Below are 23211 nucleotides of genomic sequence, written 5' to 3'. Positions count from 1 at the left end.
CGTACCGAGCACAGAGCAAAGCTGGAAATCCAGTCCAAACCAGAACAACCCGCGGCAAAGTCGAAACCAAAAAGAATTCCCGTATCCACACAATTTAGACCGCCATGCTGACGACATGCCGGGGAAGACGCCCCCTAGCAATGCTCAGGCTGTGCATAGCAACCGTGCTACACAATGGCATCGCAGTAAAAGACGAACGGGGGGCTCCCTACGGTTGATTAAAGTTTACTGAGCGACTCTCCGGTAGAAAAGCTAATGAGGGCTTTAATATCCCAGACAGAAACCTATTGTGTCAGAACAAAAATCAAAAGACAAAACAACGCACACACTCCTGTAGCGCTGGCACCTACGCTAAGGGTGACACCCGAGGGTCAATGCCAGCTCTGACCCCTGGGACGCCCCCCAATGGCACCGTGTAAGCAAAGAAGACGAGGCGTCACACACACATCGAGAAGCTGGATAGGACCTGAGCCCCTGCTTCTTAATGCCCCATACAAGTTGCCAGTCCACCCCGGCCATTGCATCCGGAGGTCCTGCCAGCTGAGTGCGTAAAGCAAGAGGGGCCTTCCACCTGGGCACGAGGCACACATGGGGGGTCTAGCGTTGCCCAAGAAGTGCTGCTGTCCGTCCAGATTGGTGACTGTCACACCCATATGCAGGCGCTTTGTTAATAAAGTGGTGTACCCGCGCTCCTCTGCCCGCCCCATTTCTGGGCACTTTGTTTGCAGTCTGCAGCCCTTCCTGGTCTGTCAGTGAAAGATGCCACAGCCTGCGTGTCCTGACCAATAGATAAGCAGCTAAATAGGGGACATTACACGTGAGATGGGGTCCCTCTGTGAGACGAGCTTGAGAAAGCACAGAGTTGTGGAGCCCACCTCCTGACTGGCCGCCGCTTGATTTTGTCATCCCTGTTGGCCCCAGACACGTCCTCGTCACCATTCAGTACCCCGGCCTCTCCACATGACTCCTCCACCTGCAGGGTTTTGCTGGGGTCTCGGCCACGATCTGGTCCTGCAGTCCAGTGGGAGCGAATCGCAGTTCTTGTGAGTCGTGCTGCCCTGCTGGCACTGGTGTGCGATCAAGGTCAAACATTTGAGTTCACCCGACGATCAGCAGTCTAGGAAGACTGCGGCAAAAGCGGAGAGGCGCCGCTTTGAACGACGTGAGGCAAACCAGAGCCTCAAAGTTCCTCCGACAGAACCGAGCCCGAGGCACGGAGATAAAACGCCAACTCGTCTTTTTTAAGTTTGAGTAGAACAACAAACCTTTGAAAACAGACTTGAAGGAGCCGCACCACAGCAGCAAAATGGAAAGGAAGGTTCAGGGTTCAAACACAGACTGTGAAGCGCTGCTCCATTGAGTGGAAAAGGCCTGTGACAGGTGACGGCCCGCCGAGGGACCACCTGCCACCTTCTGTCAGTCGTGATGGCGTCCTGCTCGTGTCCATCTGCCGGCAGCCCAGAAGCCCCGTTTAGATTTGACGCGCCGTGCGGCGCCGCGCCGCTCTGCTCTGCGTATTCAGTCAGCTTTGCACGCACCTGAAGTCGGACTCGCTCATCTCTCGTATTTATCTGCTTGCTGCTTGTTCTGTTCCAGCCAGGGTTCAAGTGCTGGTGTTACACTAAGGCGGCACTGCTGATTGTTTGGTTTCTTTATCACAATGGGAATTCTGTTGGGTGGCCCCCCAAGAGGCGGGGTCCATCTGCCCGTCACCGCCAAGGGACCGCCCACAGAGCCTTGCGGTTCATTGCGAGTGTGCCGAGTTAAGTGGGGTTTGGGTTGGGCTTTTTCGCGACCTTTTGCGCTCTTCCTGATTTGACTTTGCCTCTTGGATTTCGTACTTTTGTGTTTTGCAGGCTTTTTGCTTTGTGCTCTTTAGTGTTTTTTTATGCACTTTCTTTAATCAAGTCTTTGTAAGGATTTCCTGCTGTCCTTTGGGTTGATGGTTTTGGGACTTATGCTTTGGAACTCTGGAGTTCATGACACCTTTTTCCTCATTTTTCGATTTCACTATCGTGCTTTATCAGTCGGTGAGAGAAGTGGCACCTGGGCTCTGCCAGGTGAAATGCCAGCAAAGATCTTTGCTCCCAGGGACTTGTAGTGGAAAGGGTGGGGTGAAGCTTCTAGTCAGACACCGATTGGTTCATTTGACCAAAACAATATAAGGGCCCACAGCTTTAGAGGGTCTTTGTTGTCACATGAAATCAACATGCAACACCATGAGCGGTCAGTAGAGCCGTGTCTCCTTAGAACGGCAGGCCATTCAGCCCAACGAGCTCGTCAATCCTGTCCACCTGAGTCCTGCTGTCCGTCACGCCACTCGATCATCACTTACCCATCGTGTCTGTGGCTCTTTGTGAGAAGGAAAGTGTTCTCACGTTTGCCCCCAACAAGTTGTCCGTGATGAAGAATTTATTTTAAAGCATCAGCAGGGATCCACTGTCCTAAATCCCTTTGTAATTTTAAACCCTTCAGACCTGTTTGGCTCAAATGGCAGGACTCGTCTCCTTCAGCTGCTCTCCGTGGTCCTGAAGCAGTCAGGCAGGCAGGCAGGCAGGCAGGCAGGCTGTGCTCCTTGTGGCTCGCTCTCCGTGGTGCTGAAGTCCTCTCCTCTGGACTTTGTGCTCTCTGTCTTTCTAATATTATGGAGGCCAGAGCTTCATGAGGGCCTGTGTTATACGGTCCAGTGCTGCTCAGATTCACTCCGCTGTAGAGACATGATTTTTTTTTTTTTTGTTTTTTGGTTGGCATCCCAGTAACGCACCCAGCCTTGGCCCGACTCTCATCACTCCCACACAGAGACATGAAGTAATAGCAAATCAAATAAATAACTGTGCGGTGTATTAAATGAAACTGAAACCAAAACACTAACACCAAATAAACAGATAAATCCTCCTCTTCATCAATAACACGATGAACGCCTAACAGTAAACACTAAGAGCCAAGTCCAGAAACGGCCCAAACGCAGCGGGTGAAGTGCAGTGAAAGTAAAGGTGGCGGTCCAGGGAACAGCTTTCTGTGAGTAATGTATTAAACAGCGGTGAGCGGTGATGAGATTTGGGGCGCGCGATGACCAATCCAGCACTACTCACATGACAGGCGGTCCAGGATAGAAACGATATTCAACGGTGGGACTGCTTAGCCAGCTCCCTTTTAAGATTCCCTCTTGTCCCCAGCAGCCCCAGTGTTCTCCTCAAAGGGCCAATCATGGCCATACCCTCGGGGCAGCTGGGAAATGGAGTCCTTTAAGTTGGTGTTGTGTAACTAAAACCTGCCCTCCTTTGGTTTGCACTCTCCACGTGAGGCTGCTCTGTAAGCTGACATCCCATCATCAGCCTTGTCCACTTTCTGGATGTAGACACTGACCAGGCCCCTGGAGCTTCAGGTTTGTTAGATCTACCATCTCGACTTCCTCCATGCACTTCCTTGTATTTACTTCCATTAAATCTCATCTGCCTAAGCCTGGCCTGGGCGCTGTCGAGGTCCCTCAGTACCAGTTCAGCTGATTGCCCATTATCTGCCACATCTCTAGTTTGGGTGTCCACTTTTGAACTTGACCAACTCTTGTTATTAATATTTCTGTCCAGATGGTATTAAAACGCACTGATCCTCTTATTCTGCGGCAGCAGAAGCGAGCTGAGAGACATCAGTGGTCAGTGACACTCAGGGCAGAGGTCCCCAGTGTCACCCTGAAATCGGCCAATGTATGGCTTAATCCAGTCCGGGTCATGACAGCCATCTGCCATCTGACCCTGTCTCTCTGGAGTTTCATGTTCTGCCCCCGTCTGTCTGTCTGTCTGTCTGGGTGTTCCTTCCACCATGTGAGTGGGCACTGGGCTGTTGGCTCCGACTGCCAGTTCATTACTGCAGGATCAGTGGGGCTCACCCAGTTTGTTTTTGGATTGGTCTGCTGACAGACACACTTATGTAAGGGAGATGCCAGTCACTCCACTTGGGTACGAACGCCAGTCATGTGAGTGTCCCCTGACATCACGTCGACCCGAATGCTGCTTTGGTCCCCGAGGATATCCTAGACAGACGATGGCCGACATGCCACTTACCAACAAGTCTTATTTCTACCACGCTGTTCTTCTACTGGGACGCCCCTTCAACCTGATAACCTGTGGGAGGAGAACAGCGAAGGCGCCCTGCTTGGCTTACTTGATTACCTCGGGTCAAGTTTAGAAATGTCATAGCAGTGTGGTATAGAAAATAAGATGGCAGCGACGTCAAATGAGGGAATCGGCTCCTTGGCTCAGCAGTGACGCTGGCGCTCAGTTATCGTTCTCGCGTGCTGTTGACGTCCAAATCACACGTTCGGCGCGTTACTCCTGCCGCGCTCCACACTGCCTGACTAACTAACTACCTAAGAAGACCACAGAGATTCGCTCGGACCGTCGGCGAGTCCTGAATGTGCAGCTCTGAACACCACCTGTCGTCGGTGAAGTGTAAATACTCCTATAGGCAGCTGAGGTGTGGCGAGTGGTGGGCAACACGGAGGGCATCGACTTGACGTATGTCATGCCAGTCCTTGGCAATCACGAAGAAGCCATTCCTGAAGCCCCTCCAAGACTGCCTGCCTCGGTCCCAGCATGACGCTCGGCCTTCTGGGTAGTGGCTGTAGGTCCTGTTTGACCTGGTGCCGTCTCCTTTGCCCAAGCGCCCCCCCCTGTGTGTTTTCTTTCGTGATATTCCAGGCTGAGGTGCCATCTTTTGTGTTTTGCTTCAGACATTCCGTGTCTTGGGCTGTAGTCATTTCAGATGCTCATCCTATCGTTTAGTTGAATCTCTTGGTGGGTTTTGCCCGTCACACGGTCTCCTGTCACTGCCTGTGGTCACCTGCAGCTAATCGTCAGCTGAAAGTCCCTTTCTTACCCGACTTGTGGACTGAGGACCCCTCTCCACATTCGTTTTGTGGTTCTGAGCCGTTTTTTGACGTTTCTCCTTTTTCTGTCTCTTCTGCCGTCGTTTCCATCTCCTGGTCTGCTGCTCTTTCCATATTGTCTGTGGTGTTGGTCAGGTTTCTCCTCCTGGTCACCTCCGTCCCTTTAATTGCGCCTTTCCTTGCACCACCTGCTAGTGGTGATGACTGGCGATTTTTCCGTGTCACGCCCTTCCCTTTCTGTGAGTTCATGCAGCCCACCAGTTTGTTGCTCCACTTTACATTTGACATTGTGCCAAAGGTGGCACCCTCTGCCAGTGCCACAGGGAAAGTCAGTGAGCCCCTTCCTATGGCGGGTCCAAAACAGCAGAACTGGCACATTTGAAGCGGTGCCCCCATACTGTCGGCCGTGTAGCGTCTAAAGGGGCTCATCCACGTTTTTGTGGCAGGCGTCCTTTTATTTTCCACTTCTTCCCCCTCCACCTGTGCCCTTCTTCTGGTAGCTTCATTAAACGTTCTCTTCCCGTTTTCGTTTTACAAAAGACTGATGTCACTCATGACAGTCAAGGCTGAACTTCCTCGAGAGTCCCACATCATCTTCTTCTTCTTCTCGGAGAGGACCAGACAGGTGAAAATTGCTTGGCGTGAGATCAGCATGCCAGGCGCTCTGTGGCACCAATTCCCAAAGTGATTTTTTTCCTCTTGCAGTGTTGCTGTTGTCACCCCGGAGGTGTGAGGATTCGCAGCGTTGTCTTACTGCAGGCAGACGTTTCTGGCACCTCACGCTCGCCGTTTTCAGACCGTCTAGTGCGATTAAAGGAGCTGATGATGCTACCAACTGATCCGGGATGGAAGAAGGCCTAACTCCCACACGTGCCCCCCGTCGTCTGTCTTGAACCCGTGTCCAAACCTCTCGTAGCTCTGATGGAGGGAGGTCCAGCCGTCCACCCCCTTGGCTTTTTCACACTCGCCACATTTCGAGCTCCCGTCGCTACGGTGAGCGCGCTTGTTGTTAGGGGTGTGTCCTCAGAGGTCACTTAAAAGGTCACGTCCTCGTCCAAGTCACTCGTTCAGACGGTTTTTAGACGGTCGGCTTTCTTGCTTTTGTCTCTGAAGCGGCCGCCCAAAGCTAACGACGCCAAGCTGACATCAGAATCCAAAGACAAAGCAAAAATGATCGAAACCCACAAAACCCCAAGGAGTGGACCAATGAGGGGCCTGAAGGGTAAAGGGTGGCCCCGCCCACAGAGCTGAGCGAGCGTAAGGAGAGGCACAGCCCGTCAGTTCAAAATGTAAACCGGGGGGCACTTCCCAGCCGCCATGTCCACGTCCTCACGGGGGGGCCGAGTGGCGGGTGGTCCGGATCTCCGTGTCGAGAGACTCCGTCAGCAAGTCCATTTCTCTGGTTGTTGTGTCACTCGGGTCACAGCTGCCACCATCCCACAGCCAGTCACTTTTCTGTCTCTTCATTGCTAGTCTCAGAAGGGCAGCTTGCGTATGCCACGCTGGCGAGTGACCCGTGGCGGTGGCAGGCCTACGCCTGAGTGGCACTGCCGATGCAGGAGTCCCCTGCGCTGTTAGGAGATTTTACAGTCGTGCTCCCCGGAAGGCACTTCACAAACCTGAATGCCACTGGCCTTGGCGTGGATCGGCCTGTAGTTGTACTTCAGACAAGCGGGCATTGGCAGGCTGTGGAGTTCATTGGCGGCCCCAGAAGGGTCTTCATCGCCGTTTACCAAATGTTCATTTTGGCCAAACGTCTTGATCCAGTCAGATCATCATAGACACTGCGGCGACATCAGCGCCACTCTGCCCGCCACGGGCGCCTTTCCTCTTCTGTTTGCTTGTCTTTTTGCTGGAAATGGAATTTGCTCAAGTGTGTGTGGTAATAATTGTCACTTTGATTGCAAATTGATTTTAACCGCATTGAAGCTGAAGTGCAGCGACTCCAAGCTCAAGCTTTGTGTTCCTCGTCGAGAGGCTGGAGGAGCTCAGGGATGTGTTCGTGTGGGCATGCGAATGGAACAAAACCAACGAGGGTGGGCACTGCCAGGAGAGGGCGCCCAAAAAGAAATGTGTGAGCCTCTGGCCGTGCATGTCACCGTCACCTGAGGCGCCCATGGCTGTGGTCGGCGCTTTATGATATGGCGATGGCTGTCTGTCTGTCTGTCATATAGTGCCTTTCGTCTGTAGCGCCTTCCCTGTCTGTCTGTCTAAAAGCCCCCCATTGCTGAAGATGACCACCGATGGCAGAAGTGCCCCTGGCCGGGTCGAGACTGGGCTCGAGATCACCGAGCTGCTCACGCTGTAACACACACCACCACAATGAAAGCCCGGCGGCGCGGCGGTGTGACTTTTATTCACCAAGGGGGAGCTTTTTGATTTTATTGAATTGGCTCACCTGGGGGGATCTCCTCCTCGGCTCTTTGGTTTTATTTCTCGTTTCACCAGGGACGCTCGCTCGTCAATTACTGCATGTGGGAAACCCAAATGGGGTCGTCGACATGAAACTTGAGTCCTGAGGCGCTGATGTCATGGACTACACTCATAACCGGGCGGTAATCAAGAAATAATCAATAAATAATCAATAAATACAGCAAGAGCCACGAGTCGGAACAGGAGGCACATCCGAGGCAGCGACCTGTCCTGCCTCCCAGTCCCTTTAAAGTGACCTCCTGAGCGCGTGTCACCAGAAGATGAGATGGCTGAGAAGATGGGCGAGGGGCACCAAAGGACCACCTTCACTAATACAGTAACTAAAGAAGTCACAAAGTGACCGCTCACAAGAAGAACACGACACGACACGACGCCATGATGACCTCACCAACATCATGAAGCTGTGATTGGTCCGTGGGCTGTGACATCAGGCGCCCGGCGGGTCACTTTCACCTTCAGGGAGTCGCGTTTCTTGTTGTTCCCTTTTATTATTTTTATTTATCCTTATCATTTATTGCCCTTGGATTTTCTGCTGCACTAAAGCCCCATTCTTTGTTTTCTGAAACACAATTAAGGAGAGAAGCAGAAGACAAAAACTTTGCAGTGCCAGGCAGAGTCGGTCCATTTAATTAATCACAGCAGGCGTCGGCGGAACAATAGAAGGCTGATTTGGTGTGCGGTGTGTGAAGCCGCACCACCTGAGTTCTATTTTGAGCAGATCAGGGGAATACGCCGATGAGTCAGCCTGCGCTCGCCGGGCCGCGCCGCGCCGCGCTCCGTATGATTGCTGCTCTCATTGTGACTCGGGGGGGCTCGCGTGGTGCAGGAGGTCCTGGACAGGCAGGCAGACTCGGCAACACGCACCCGCGGGGGCCACGTCCCTACAAGTGAGGGCCCACAGAAGGCTACGAGACCTTCACCGGGTCACACAGCATAGCTTCGGGGACAGTGAACCAGCAGCCATGAGCTCTGAGGCCCAGGCCCTCCGCCATTACAGCACACAGAAAGACCGTCTGTGCTTACAAATACCGAGGGGGGGCGGTGGGGTCGTCCGCTTAATCACTTGGGATCACAAGGGGCAGGGGGGCCTGCGCCAGCAATACCCCGGGTGGGCCCAAGGCAAGGCAGGATGCCAGTCCATCAGAAGGCCCGCCCGAGTCCTGACCCACTTGTCGTTGTCAGATTCATTTCAGGCGCCTGTCCACCAAAGGGGCCACTGAGGGCCAAACACCTGAGCACGGAGAGCACATGGATGAAGAGCAGTGGGTTGACCGTCCTCTTCCATTTACTCCTTCAGTTTGCTCTTGCGTGTCTAACCCCTGCGGGTTCTGCTGCCCTCCTCAGGGACCACTCTCTCCACATTCACTTTTGGAGAGGCCCAGTGTGCGGGCGCCTGCAGGCCTAATTGGAGACGACGCCATGAATTATTAAGTGCCAGCGCTGGCCTTTCCTGGGTGCTCTTTGCTCCGTGGCCCGCCGTTCCCTTTTAGAGATGACTTGACTCGGCCGTTTCACGTATTCTCGGAGCAAAGCCCTTTGGTGCCTGGACAGTTTTAGAGGAAGGCTCCATTCTAGTGGACGCTTTCAAAGTGTGCCGCAGCTCGCCCGAGAGTCAAACGCCTGCAGCAACGTGGAGCGGAGGCTTTGTAGCGGCTGCTTTGTACTTAATTGACCCTCCAGACAGCCCCTTGAGGAGGCCGCGTTCATTCATTAGCCTTCTGTTCAAATGTGATTTTTCTTCATTAATAACAGCAGACAGTTTGTTGCCTGAGCTCATCTAGCGCTTTGTAAAGAGGCGTTCTGGCCGAAGTTAAGCGTGCCCATTGATCGGGGGGCACGCCTGGCGTTCAGCTGCTAATGGAGTCAATCTTGGCTGGCTTGTCATTACTCTATGTTTGTATAGCGCCCTTCACAGGAACACCATACGGTAAAGTGAGGCGATTGAGGGCAAGGAGGTGCTGATTGGGTGGCGAGGCGGGGATCGGAAAGAGAAACGGGCACGCGTCTGCCAAAACACTTCATTCACCCTTTAACTGGAGCAGTGAGGACAAAGGGTGATTGCTGTCAGTCCAACACAGGCTACCATTCCACCCCATTTAAACTTGTCCATCGTGCTTCTGTACGTCTGCATCAACACCAGAGTTCATTAGCAGTACAGGGCAGCCATCCTTCCATCCAAGTCCCAAAAATGGACCCAACCTCGGTATGCCAGACCATCTCCGGGCACAGCAGCTTTCCTCTCATTGTCTTCTTCATTGAGAGAAAATTCTTCATGTCATGGTTTCATGGAGAATCACCAAATTCCTGACACGGTGGGCTGCAGTGGAAACCAGCTGACAGAAGGGGAGGGGCCTGGTAGAGCAAGAGAGAGGTTATGTTAGAGGGGGCGGAGCTTGGGGGACAGAGAAAGAGAGAGAGAGAGAAGAGAGAGAGAGAGAGATGTGCTATCACAAGGCGTGGATTGAGTGAGAGAGAGAGGGGGAGGTGCTTTGAAAAGGGGTGACGCAAAAGGGCAGCAAGAGTGAGATGTGCTGTCAGAAGGGGAGGAGCCTGGTAGAGCAAGAGAGGTTGTTAGAGGGGCGGAGCTTGGGGAGAGATGTGCTGTCGGGGGCGGAGCCTTGGAGAAGGTGAGAGATTGTTAGAGGGGTGGGGCTTGGGGAGAGAGATATGCTGTCAGGGGCGGAGCCTGGGAGAAGGCGAGAGAGACTCCGAAGGGATGGATCCGTCCTTTAATAACTTTGACCCAATGATGCCATGTGCTGTGCCACATGCTGTGCCCCATCTGCCCTTACTGCATAGGCACCACCACTAAATATCCAGACATATATAATAGTTAGCCATGAATGTTTCCTTGACTGCTGAACGTGTGGGGTCTGTCTCTGCTGAGGTGGACAGCCGCCTCTCGGCCTCAACGACAATGGCAGGACTTGACCCTGGGTCCCTGGGACCTTGGCGTTACAGAACAGCCCTGCCTGGCGCTGTGTCAAAGGAGGGTCTTGTTTCGCTCACCCTGAGCTCTGGGGTTTGTGACCATCCTCTCTCTTTTTTGGATGCCGTTTCTTGCTGGAGTGCCGATGTGAAGAGGAGCTCTGATTTTTGAGCGTTGCTTTGCTGCTGTTCAGGAGTCGCCGTATTTGCTGCTACCTCTTTGCCTTCTTGTACGTTTTCGGAGAGATGTTTATTATTTTGCTTTGTTGTTTTCCCTTTCTTCCGATTCCTCCAGTCCTCCCCATTAGCCTCATTAAAATGATAACTCGGGTTGATACAGTTTAATAATTACAAGTTATGAGTTGCTCTAGGTGGCATTTACCTGCAGTGTTTCTCTTGAGATGCAATTAGACGAGGAGCGTCTCGGAGCGCGGGGCCGAGTGACGGAGTCATTGCTCCCTCGGCGGAGACTCGGACGTACCGCTGTTGGCTGATGATGCTGGTGTCGTGTGCAAAAATAAAGAAGTCAAAAACAAGTCGTCTCCTTCGGTGGGGCTGTGAGGTCAAACGAGGAGCGGACGTGACGGCAGCAGTATGGCGGGGATCAAATGAATTTACAAACCCGGACACGAAAACCTGTCCAGCTGGCCTTAAATCAGCGCACCCTCTCCAGATCAGGGTCCAGCAGCACGCGGTCACTGTCACATCTCGATGTCTGTAATTAAACCAGCTTAACCCTGTAGAGGGGATGGGTGAGCGGGGAGAACAGGCAGGTGGCACGCCAACAACTACCAGGATCCCGGGTCCTCGATGCCCAGTGCCGCCACACAGTGAGCGTCCTGCGCTGATCTCCCTCGTTTTCCACGCTCGTCCTGGCAGACTGCCCTCCACAGCGTGACACCTTTTCTTCACTCGCATCCCACATCTGTTGCTTCGGCTTGAGTTTGTGCCCACACTTTTACCACACTGGTCTCCTGGCCAGCCACCCATCACATCTGCCGTCAATGCAAGCCAATCGGCATACAAAGGGTGCCATGCCAGTCCTTCACACTCCACCATCTCCACTGCCAACATGGAGGGCTCAGAATGGTTCGTCGGGGTGGCCCCAGTTTCAGCTGCAGACTCCCACTGTCACCTCATCTGCTGCCTTGACCGCCGTTTGCGAGTCCCACTTCACCGTCTCGTCCACACCTGACCTCTTGTCTTGGCCTCACGTCTTTGCCCGGCAGCTGGTCGACAAATGTGCCGTGCAGCTTGAAGAAAGAAGGGGACCAGACAGGATGGCAGCAGCCCAAACTATTGTGTCACAATACTGTGCCACCCTGTTGTGGCCACAACAAGCAACAAAGACGATGACAAACAGGCCAGACTTAGTTCAGCTGTCATGATGAAGCATTAAAGGATGTTTGGATGATTGAGAGGCGTTTAGAACCAGCAGGGGGCTCCACTAGTGCAGAACAGGGTTAGCAGATCGTGGAGGATGTTGTGCTTCTCCAGGCCACCGGAGGGCAGTGTGCTGCAGCCTCACCCGAGCCAGCCTGTAGACGTCTGAGCCGACATATCAAGTGCCACTAGGTGGAGCCACAGCCTGGGGACAGTGAACAGGGTCGCCCTGCTGAGGTCATGCGTGTGAGAAGGTGAGCGGGGCGGGGGGCTCATGCTGGGGCCCGCGTCTCTGTGACTTTTAGCACACCCTTTGGAGTGACCTCTGAAATGTGCCGGTGCGTAAGCGGAGATGAGGCTGAAGGCGGATGGCATTTGGACTGTGAAAGCACTCAAGGGGGGGGCCCTTCTAGGAGCTAAAAGACAGTAGCGTAGTCGGCAGGAGAGCTGTGAAACGTCAGATGTAGCGTTTGGTCCTGGACAAGCGTCGTCGTACTCCTCGAAATGTTAAGCTGCTGTTCCTATGTGGGTGAAATGAGGAAAGGTCCCTTTCCTGCCGGTCTCTTGTCTATAGCGCCTTTCCTTATCTCCGCTGAGCACATCCATCTGTCGCCTTTCCTTTCTGTTAGCTTTTAATAGGCTCACCTCAGGCTCATTTCAGCCTCACATCCTGAGAAAAATCACAATTTGTCAGCCTTGACGTTTTGTCAGAGGCAGCGTGAATATGTTAAAGGTAAAATGAAATTGTGCTTGGCAGGTGGCACACTGAGAATGAAGTCCCGTTGTGTTGCTGTTAGCCGGACGGGCCCAAAGCAGCGGCCCGATGACCTCTGAGCGTCTCTGTCGGTCGCGGCTCGCGGTCGTCACTAAATGCTCAGACGCCGCCGCCACTGCTTTAATGAGCAGCTCAGCACTCCGGTGCTCTCCGCTCCGCTCCGCTCGCTCCCACAGTCGCCGTTTTGTTTGTCTGACTGCCAGAGCAGGAATTTCAGCGACTCCTTCAGAAGTTGCATCAGTCCGTGCCAGCGTCATTGAATCCCAGGTGACTCTCAGCACAAGTAAATAAAACACCACAGAGCAGGTGAGAATGAAAAATAAATACATCGGTTTGGAAATGCCGTGGGGCTCCTTAAAATGAACTTGGAACGCAAAGGGAAAAGTCATTAGAGAGTGGAGGAAGAGGAAGAGGAGGAGGTCCGAGTGGAGTGGAGCAGAAGGCCACCTCAGCAGGTCAGGCCGAGGTCAGTAGGCGAGGAGCGGGCACACCTGTTCTACGAGGAATGAGGTGATGCATGAGAAAGGGGCGCTGATCCAGCTGAGAGACCCCCGTTTAATGGCAGCTTGACTGGCCAAAAGTTGGTGACAATGGTGCCACTGTAGTGCATTGCTGATATCACAGCCATTTTATTGAAGGGGCGAGCAGGTTATTCGTCCTGGGTGGAGGGGCAGAGTCCGAGGCGGTGCCCCCATAATAGTTTCCTCACTCCCCCGCGTCCAGTACTTGGTCATTCACGTGGTCATTCAGGTTGGTGCCCTAGAGAGCCCGCCGAGCGGTGAACTTGGTGGCAGCTCATGCCAGTTTGGCCCAGGTCTGTGATGTTCCACGTCCCAGAGATGTGCTGAATGGGTGGATGGATAGACGGCTGTTTTTGTCTTCCAAAGTAACTTCCAAGTCACAAGTGTTGCATCCTCGTAGAGCAGCGAGAACAAACAAAGCTGAGTGGCCTGGTGGCTTTGCCTCAAGCCTGAAGTGACATAAGAGACTGGCAGCCAGCCCCTGTTGTGCCTTTTGGGTGTGTCAGCCTGGTGTACCTTAAGCTGACTAAAAGATTGAATGGAGGCGTTTGAGGTCATGGATCAGGTTGTAATGGCGCCAACTGCTGCATTTGCCGGCCTGGCACGATATTCAGAATTGCCCGTCACAGTCACACCCTCTCCATTTCTAGTTTGGTGAAGCAGGCCGTCCTTCTGAGGGTAGCGTTGCGCTTTCTAGGCTTCAGAAGGTAACGAGATTAAAAAATCAAAATAAAAATGAGGCCTGAAGTGTCTTTGAAATGCTGGAGCCTCAGGTCCCAAATGCAAATCTAGCCCCCGGCTTGTCTAAGGCCTATTCTGGCATTTCAGCCCTTAATTGTCATTGCTAAACATTCCAAAGGAAGGAGAGGAAAGCATGAAAACATCGGGCTCAGACACATTCTAACAAAGACGTGTCTTAATATTAATCACATATATAAAAACAAAATAATAATAATAATAATAATAGTGAAACCCCGGCAAACAAACTCGGTCGGAAAGAAGGCAAAAAAACCCAACAGAAAGATGAGCGCTCAACGTCGATGAAGCGCCCGGCGCTCTGCCAAGGCCGTAGAAACGGGGGGCGGAGCTCCAGCAGACAGACACGCTCTGACCACACCCCCCGAGGTTCCACCCACAAAGCACTGAAACTGAGAGCGCTACACGAGAAGGACACCGAAATAGTAAATAATTTGACATACAAAGCGCCCAAAGTCTGGACTGGCGTAAGCTGCCATCTTGCCCCTTCACTTGCCAGGGTCCTTTGAGAGAGAGAAGCGTGACCTGCTCTTTTGGGAAGAGCCATTCAAATGGGCAAGGATCAGGAGTGAGCCGTGACAAGACGTGCGTATGGATGTGAGCGCAGCGGACCTGCAGGGGGCACTCTGCAGTGAGCAGTCGGACGCGTCTCAGAATGAAGCCCCCCTCAGGTCAGTTGTAACGTATCTTCAGGATTTCTGTTGTTTCGTATTGTGCTGCACTGAATGAATAACATCAGCCCCATCTGAAATAAAAGCGACGTCGGAGCGGCCGTGTGCCGAAGGGGCAGAGGCGTCGATTCGGAGTGCTTTGTGGCGGCCAAATGGAAGAGAGTGGAAAGGGACAAAGCATCGCGTGGCGGGGCCTAGTGGAGCCGCGGCGCCTTTTGTTCCTTCTTTTGTTCCCCGTCTCTTTGTGCTTGTGAAGTGAAGCACAGGCCTTTTGAAATCGAATAAAAATCCTCAGGTTTGTCGATAACAAAAAGGCTTGAGTGGCATCTCTAATGTGCAGGGGATTACAGTAGGAATGAAAACGTAGCCCTACCCCCGGACCCCCGTCCGCTCCATTTCACTTTCATTGGCATCAACCAGCAATTTGTGTGTGTGTGTACACTAGGGGGCATCCCAGGCCCAGACCCTGGACCCTCTCACACAGACTAGCTGTGCTCGTTCACCAGAATACCCGCAGAGAGGGTGGTCTCTGGGTGAGGCGGAGTGTCGTCTTCTCTTCTGACGCCTGATTCTGCTTTTTAATTTTCATTTCTCTTCATACTTTGATCGCCGTTTTGTCTTCATGGCAGTAGCTGCTCTCTTTTGAGTCCCTTGTTGTCCTCTGTCGGTGTGACATGTGACATGTGGAGGGGCCGCTGAAGGTGCAGATAGAAAGCCCCCAAGTGATGATCTGCTCTCTCTGCTTTGCTTCACTATTTCCGTTGTTCTGTCCACGTCGTGTCTGCTGCTGCACGTCCCTCTCCTCCTGATCTTCTCTCAGACTCTCGTCGGGCTGCTGACACAACAACTGTGAAGCTAACCGGAATACCGGACCCCACGCGCCCACCTCTGATGCTTCTCAAGGTTTAAATCCGTAATCTCGGACAGCGAGCTGAAGACTTCAATAGCGGAGCCTTTGTGGGTGACGTTCTCTAGCGCCACATACTAGGAGATGCAGAGACTCTAGAATGACGACGTGACTCCCTTCCAGTTCAGTTAAAGGAGGAGCGTACTGGGCAGAGAGTGGCGCGTCAGCGAGTCGTCCCTTTCTTGTCACTCGAGCCTCTGGCGAGACTCGCTTTGTTCCCAGTTTGTGGTTTTGGAGCTGCAGCCTCCGTTTCCTGGACCCACTCAATCCCAGTTTGCCCATCCTGATGCAGTTAACGTGCACAGCCATCTTTGATTCTACGCCAGCGAGATGCCGTTGTCATTATGGGATGTGGAGAGGAGAGGAGAGGAAATGTAATCAGCAGTGCGGCGGGTTTGTTTTATTTTTCTATTTTTATTTTTATTTGAACACCTGTGCAGAAAAGCAAATGAAGGATCAAACCTGAAAGGCGCTCAAGAAGAAAGCGAATGGGAATTGGGATGAGGACGTGGAGGACAGAAAGAGAAAACCAGCGAGGCCGGGCCGGGGTTGGGGGCTGCTTTCAGTTTAAACGCCAACCTTCAGAAGACCACTTTACTGTCAGAAGTTCCAACTTCAATTCGAAGTTCTCGTTATCAGCGAAAGCCGCACTCTTGGCTGCCCTGCAATACAGTAAAGCCGCATCGCTCTTTGTGACGGGCTTGAAGTTTGTCCTTTGACTGACTCGCCGAGTCGGGGTTGTGTCTGTGGAGCGTCCTGGTGCGCTGCTCTTCCTACTAGACGGGCCACACGTGTGTCAGTCCACCAGAGATGTCATTGTTTAGAACCTTGTTCTTGGTTTATGGATTCTCCTTTAAATGTTACGGGCTGAGCTGCTTTTGGCCTGCTTCTTGAGTTTGGGACCAGGCTGACTTGTGAACTGCCCGAGGATCAGGCCATGCGCAGAGGGAGAGGAGGGAAGACGACCAGACGACGAGATGTTTGTCGTTAACCAGGCTGTAATCTTCAGATGGGCATTGCAGAGTAGATAAGGGAGGCGCTATATGATAGAGTTTACAATGAAAGACGCTATATAATGGCCGTCTGAGGATCACCTTCCAGGCTCTGATGAGGGCATGCAGTAACCCTCCAGGACAAGGGCGGGCACCGGCGCTAACCATATCATCCCTTAGCTCGTAGAAACTGCCCAGTGAGGGTCACCCCCCACACCACTCGATGAAGCCATGCCCTTTGCACTCGGAGGCTCCCAGAAGTTGGCGTCTCAGCTGGAGGAGGAGGACCTGCCTGATGGAGCTGAGCATCTAGAGAAGCTGTTGAGGCTTAGGTGGCAGTGCCGTCTTTTACGCTTGTTTTCCGTCGCGCCCCCACACGCCCGTGTTTCTTCTGTTTTCTGGACGCTTGCACTAAACGGGGTGACTGACGCAGCTGACACCCCAAGTTTTCTATCAGTTCTTTGTTTCTTTATTTGCCACCTTCAACAGATTGATTGATAGATAGAAAGGCAGAGTGGACATGAAAGGCTCTATAAAACTGGCAGACAGACTGGCACTATATAATTGATATATAGAATAATTAAGGGGGTTCAGTGTGACCTTGTGGTTTTTGCAGCTAAATCCACAGTGGTGGTCCTCCTTGATTATTTGATCCAAGCGGTGAGTTGTGATGTTCATTTGAATAAATCCATAGCAAATCTTCTCACAAAGTGTCATTTTACAGACTGGCTTGATTATTTTAACTGAGCAGCAAGTCTCTTCTTGGATCGGCTGCTAATTTGAATAAATCCATTCTAACATCGCCAGTCGCCTGTCAAATACTTCCAAGAATGAAAAGTGTCAAGTGATGTTCAGGCTGATTTCTTGGACTTTGTGGTTCTTTGAATCGTCCTCCTCACTTTCTCAAGGTAGGCCCCTTCACTTTATTTTCCTTTGGCTTCACTCTTGTTGCTTATGGGAGCCTAAAAAGAGGGGAGAGGAGGGCATCTCTGGGGGTCGTCCTGCCGTCCCCTCCCAATTTGCTCAGCTTTTTGTTTAAAGTGTAATGAGTTTGATTGACAGTCTGATTCTTTAATAGCCGAGTCAGTTGAGGCGACTCATCAGCTCACTGCGGACTCCGTAAGACAAATCTGAAGGGTAAGGAAGGGCCGTGCGTTTGAACTTAATGAGACGGGCAGGGGTGGTGGACGCTGTGTGATCGTTAGATACATCGACACACAGGAAAGGAAGGCACTATATGATAAAGTAGATCTGTGTAAGGCGCTATATAATGGAAAGAGAGAGATCTGTGAAAGGCACTATATAATAAAGTATCAGTCAATCAATCAATCAACATTTATTTATATAGCACATATTCATACAAAAAAATGTAACTCAAAGTGCTTTACAAAATGAATAGAAAAATAGAAGACATAATAAAAAATAAACATAAGTCAACATTAATTAACATAGAATAAGAGTAAGGTCCGATGGCCAGGGTGGACAGAAAAACAAAAAACTCCAAAGGCTGGAGAAAAAATAAAATCTGTAGGGTTCCAGACCAGGAGACCACCTGACCAGTCCCCTCTGGGCATTCTACCTAACATAAGTCAAACAGTCCTCTTTGTATTTAGGGTTTTCATGGAAGGACCTGATGATGATGGTCACGTAGACTTCTGGCTTTCAGTCCATCAATGTTGGTGCATCATGATGCTTTGAGTAGGTGGTGGTGCGCCACCACAAAGAAACCGGAAAAAGAAACAGAAGAGAGAGTTGGGGTCAGTATGGATTTTAGAGCCACCATGAATAGTTATTATGAAGAATTGAACATACAGAGTATCAGGATTAAGTTAAAGTGAAGTTATAAAAGGCCATGTTAAAGTAATGTGTTTTCAGCAGTGTTTTAAAGTGCTCTACTGTATCAGCCTGGTGAATTCCTATTGGCAGGCTATTCCAGATTTTAGGTGCATAACAGCAGAAGGCCGCCTCACCACTTCTTTTAAGTTTAGCTCTTGGAATTCTAAGGAGACCCTCATTTGAAGATCTGAGGTTACGATTTGGAATATAACGTGTCAGGCATTCCGATATATAAGATGGCGCAGATTATTTAAGGCTTTATAAACCATAAGCTGAATTTTAAAGTCAATCCTGAATGACACAGGTGACCAGTGTAGTGACATCAAAACTGGAGAAATGTGTTCGGATTTTCTTTTCCTAGTTAGGATTCTAGCAGCTGCATTCTGCACTCGTTGCAAGTGATTTATGTCTTTTTTGGGTAGTCCTGAGAGGAGTGCGTTACAGTAATCTAGTCGACTGAAAACAAAAGCGTGAATTAATTTCTCAGCATCTTTCAATGATATAAGAGGTCTAACTTTACTTATGTTTCTTAAGTGAAAAAATGCTGTCCTAGTGGTCTGATGAATATGTGATTTAAAATTCAGATTACAGTCAACGGTTACCCCTAATTTTTTTACTTCCGTCTTAACTTTTAATCCTAGTGCATTAAGTTTATTTCTGATAACCTCGCTGAATCCATTATTGCCAATTACCAAAATTTCAGTTTTCTCTTTATTTAGTTTGAGAAAATTACTATTCATCCATTCAGAAATACCAGTAAGACATTGTGTTAGTGTATCGAAAGAGTCGGGTCATCAGGTGCTATTGATAAGTACAGCTGTGTGTCATCAGCATAGCTGTGGTAGCTCACGTTGTGCCCTGAGATAATCTGACCTAACGGAAGCATGTAGATTGAGAAGAACAGCGGACCCAGGATAGAGCCTTGTGGAACACCATATCGGATATCATGTGTCTTTGAGATTTGATTACCACAACTCACAAAGAATTTTCTCCCTGCCAGGTAGGATTCAAACCAATTTAAGACCCTGCCAGAGAGGCCCACCCATCGACTAAGGCGATTTCTAAGAATATTGTGATCAATGGTGTCAAATGCAGCACTCAGATCTAAGAGGATGAGAACAGATAAATGGCCTCTGTCTGCATTCACCCAAGTCATTTACTACTTTAACGAGTGCAGTTTCTGTGCTGTGATTTGTTCTGAAGCCTGACTGAAAAGTATCAAGAATAGCAGGTTTATTGAGGTGGTCATTTAACTGCATAATGACATAAAGTAGATCTGTGTAAGGCGCTATATAATGGAAAGAGAGAGATCTGTGAAAGGCACTATATGGTAAAGTAGATCTGTGAAAGGCACTATATCATAGAAAGATAGACATCTGTGAAAGGCACTATATGATGAAGTAGATCTGTGAAAGGCACTATATGGTAAAGTAGATCTGTGAAAGGCACTATATGGTAAAGAGATCTGTGAAACAACAACAACATTTATTTCTGTCGCACATTTTCATACAAACAGTAGCTCAAAGTGCTTTACATAATAAAGAATAGAAAAATAAAAGACACAATAAGAAAATAAAATAAGTCAACATTAATTAACATCGAATAAGAGTAAGGTTCAATGGCCAGGGGGGACAGAAAAAACAAAAAAACTCCAGACGACTGGAGAAAAAATAAAATCTGTAGGGATTCCAGACCAAGAGACCCCCCAGTCCCCTCTGGTATTCTGCCTAACATAAATGAAACAGTCCTCTTTGGATTTAGGGTTCTCATGGAAGGGCTTGATGATGATGGTCACGTAGACTTTTGCCTTTTAATCCGTCCATCCATCCATCCATCCATCCATCCAAAGGCACTGGATTGTTCTTCTACAACAGTGACAATAGTAATAATAATCCTAACTGGGGTGGTCTTTGTTTTCAGGTTCCTGGAGCTTTTAAAGGCTTACTCGAGACCCCCTGCTGTTCTCTGCACTTCCCGTCCCGGACTCTCCTGATTTCTTCCGATTTCTTCCACTCTCTCTCTTTTAAATCTACGCACAGTGACAAAGTCCCAGAGTTCCTCCTTTACTGAGAGGGAAGCCCACCTCAAAGGCAGCGAGTACGCACACAGGACCCTTGGAAACATCTGGGGCTGGCGGTTGGCACGGAGGTGGAAGCGGTGCCCGTTTGGCTGGGGTAATGGGGTGTGTAAAGCATAAATCACGTTAGGTCACATGGGCGGCCACAAGCCCAATGGGTACCAAAGCTGTCATTTAGCCTTCATGGCTCCGAGTGCTTTGCTAACTCATGCAGGGAGACCCCTTCCTTCCTTCCTTCCTCCTTTCCTTCCTTCTTTCCTTCCTTTCTTCCATCCTTCGGAGCGGGCGAGGGTGGCAGTGGCTGAACACAAGATTCTGCCGGATTAATGCAGGCTTTTTGACGTACTTATGAAGCCTCTTAAGATAAGATGCACAAATGCAGGCAGGAAATAGGAAATATGCTAAGAGGCCCTCTAATTGCTTTCATATCTGGCAAAACAGAAGCTCTTTTCAAAGATTTTTCCGTCGTTTTCTTTTTTTTTTTTTCTTCATTTTAATGAAGGAACAGGCGAGAGAGAAACACACGAGAGCCGCATTGCTTGACTTCTCGTACAGAAACGAGTGAAGAACCGAAGGCCTCCCAATCCCCCTGTAACATTGCGGCCGCTGTTGTGATTGTCGTGCATTAAGTGAATTGACGTGTGTTGCCTGCCTGTGGTTTGCCCATCTAATGGTTTACCACTCTGTGCCGCCTGCTTTCTTTGGACTAATTGCTTAATTTGCAGTCTGTCTGCATTTGTAATCGAATCCCCTTTCCCTCTCTCCTCACAGATAACAGCGCTCTTCATGGACCCGTCTTCACACAGGAGCCGAGCAGCGTGGTGCTTTCAGGGGATAAAGAGAACAAGGTGGTGTTGAACTGCGAAGCCAAAGGGAGCCCCCCTCCAAACTACAGGTACCAGCCTGCTCTGGCACGCCGTGGGCACTGCCCGGGTTCAGCTTTCACAAGTTTCTCCTCCTGTTCCTTGCTGCTCTTTGTTATATGTCTCTCTGCCCAAGGTTGGCAATAATGGTGTAAATATAAGGGACGGGGACATGAAGCCCACTCAGAGCAACAAAGCAAAGGCCCAAACTGGGAAGACTTTATTTTGAGACTTGGGTCCAAAACATCACAAGAAGTCAAGTTATTAATCCTCCTCCTCCTCCTCCTCCTCCTTCTGTGTGCCGTGTCCCCACCCAAACCGATGGTCTCGAGATGTCGACCTGCTAAAAGCTCCGAGCGGCCAGGGATACTCCGGCTGAAGCTTGATAAAAGCTCCACAGAACAAGTCAGGACCTTCGTCACCCTGCCCAGATATGGCCTCACCCCAGACAGCCAGACCCCAGCCTACAGAGGCCTTGTTCCATAATATCCTTGGAGGAGCGGAGCCGCGTAACCTCCGGCTAACTGAGGCACAGCCGCACAAAACGAGCATTTGAGTTGGTATTCAGGCTGGCGTCTCTTCTTCTGGTGCCTTATTTCAAACGTTACAAACACTGCCGACCATCAGGAACAGACAACGGCGTCATGTGACCTCTGGGGCGGTGCTTAACACAACAAACAGCAAGCGGAGTCAGGCATTGGAGGAAGAGGAAGAGGAGGAGGAGGAGGACCTCTTTATCAGTGACTCTGACGTGATCCAGTTAAGAGGCTCCCTCACTTTGTGAACGTGTCAGTGCCCCCCTCGTGTTATGTCAACTGGTGGTCCTAAGTGGACCCGCTGAGGGTGTGGCACCCAACCAGCTCCAGCAGCAGGGCTCTGCCCGGTGCCCATAATATTCCTGCTTCTTATCCGAGTCTTGGCTTGTAAATGTTAAGGAGCACCTTTCTTCCCAAGTGTTTTTTATCCTCCTTGTTCTCATAATTAACCAGCGGCTGTTCAAAGGCCTGCCACGTGCTCTTATTTTCTTTTCCGTTGTCTTTTTTCGGCCTGTAAAATGATCTCAACTGAGAGTCGTGCTGCTCTCTTCGGGTTTCGTGAATCTGCAAGGTCAGCGAGTAAAGTAAGTGCGCCAGAGAAACAGCAAACGTCCTGATGCCAAGGAATACGGGTGGGCTCGTTGGCGAGAACCGCAATAAGCACAATAAGCCAGCCGCTCTGCGAGGGACGAGACCGTGCAGTGGCCAGAACGGGGGTCTTCACCTCGGTGAATTTGCCTCATGAGCCCCCAGTGCTGTGGCCGTTAGCCTCACAGCGATGGGCCACATTTTGCAGCCCCTGGTGGTCTCTTGTTTATTCCTTTCCTCTCACTGAGATGTCACTTTGCGTGTTTGTGTCACTCTGGTGACGGCCACACTGTAGGCCAGAACACCGCTTGGCATGGTGCTGACCTCGAGGTGGCAGCTTATTTCATTTTTTTTTTTGTAATTATTATTTGTCATGTGTTCCTTGTTTCTATGTAATGATGCCTTGTGAATTGAGTGGGTGGAACTGTAGGAGGCGGGGCCACCGTGACATCACTGCTGAAGGACCGCCCTCCTCCTCCTCCTCGGACCCTTGTCCTCATGGCTTCTGTTTCTGCCCTTTGATTGTTTGGCTCTCAGATTTGTTTGCTGTTGAGGCCTTTTTAGGTCTTATTTTTATTTCACCTTTTCCCATTTCTGCTTCTTCTTGAATTGCTATGAAACATTTCTCTCTTTATAAGATTTTATTTTAAGTGCGTCTCTCAAGCCAGATTCTTTGAGTTCTCTCTCTTGTGGGTTGGTTTTGTTTTTTCCCTTCATATTTCTTAAACGTTTAAAGCCAGGGTCCTATTTTGGGCCTGTGCAGGCCGAAGCCTGCTTTTGGGATTTTGGAGCTGGCTGCCCGGGTTGAGGCTTTACCTGGGTGGGTTTGGTTAGTGAAGGTCCTGGCCTGCTTTGTGGGGAGGCCTGACACTCTTATCTTATACAATCCAATACCATTTATTTTTGTGTAGCCCAAAGTCACCCAAGAAGTGCCGCAATGGGCTTTAGTGGGCCCTGTTGACTCTCTAAGAAGACAAGGAAAGACTCCCAAAAAAAAAAAAACCCTAGTAGGGAAAAATGGAAGACAGCTTGGGAAAGTCAGTTCAAAGGGAGACCCCTT

General features: G+C 50.5%; 1 protein-coding gene across 3 annotated transcripts in view; it reads left to right on the top strand.

Moving 5' to 3' along the window:
* LOC120541719 (contactin-4-like) overlaps positions 1 to 23211 on the top strand; it is a 429737-nt gene that overhangs the window by 210897 nt on the left and 195629 nt on the right. For all 3 annotated transcript variants that reach the window (XM_039773606.1, XM_039773607.1, XM_039773605.1), the window contains exon 3: positions 20936 to 21059. In XM_039773606.1, the coding sequence (XP_039629540.1) occupies positions 20936 to 21059 (124 nt within the window). The remainder of the gene's footprint in view (positions 1 to 20935; positions 21060 to 23211) is intronic.

The sequence above is a fragment of the Polypterus senegalus genome, chromosome 12, assembly GCF_016835505.1.
Source record: "Polypterus senegalus isolate Bchr_013 chromosome 12, ASM1683550v1, whole genome shotgun sequence".
Lineage (NCBI taxonomy): Eukaryota > Metazoa > Chordata > Cladistia > Polypteriformes > Polypteridae > Polypterus > Polypterus senegalus.
The sequence above is the reverse complement of the archived record's forward strand: the minus strand, read 5'-3'. Positions and strand labels throughout refer to the sequence as shown.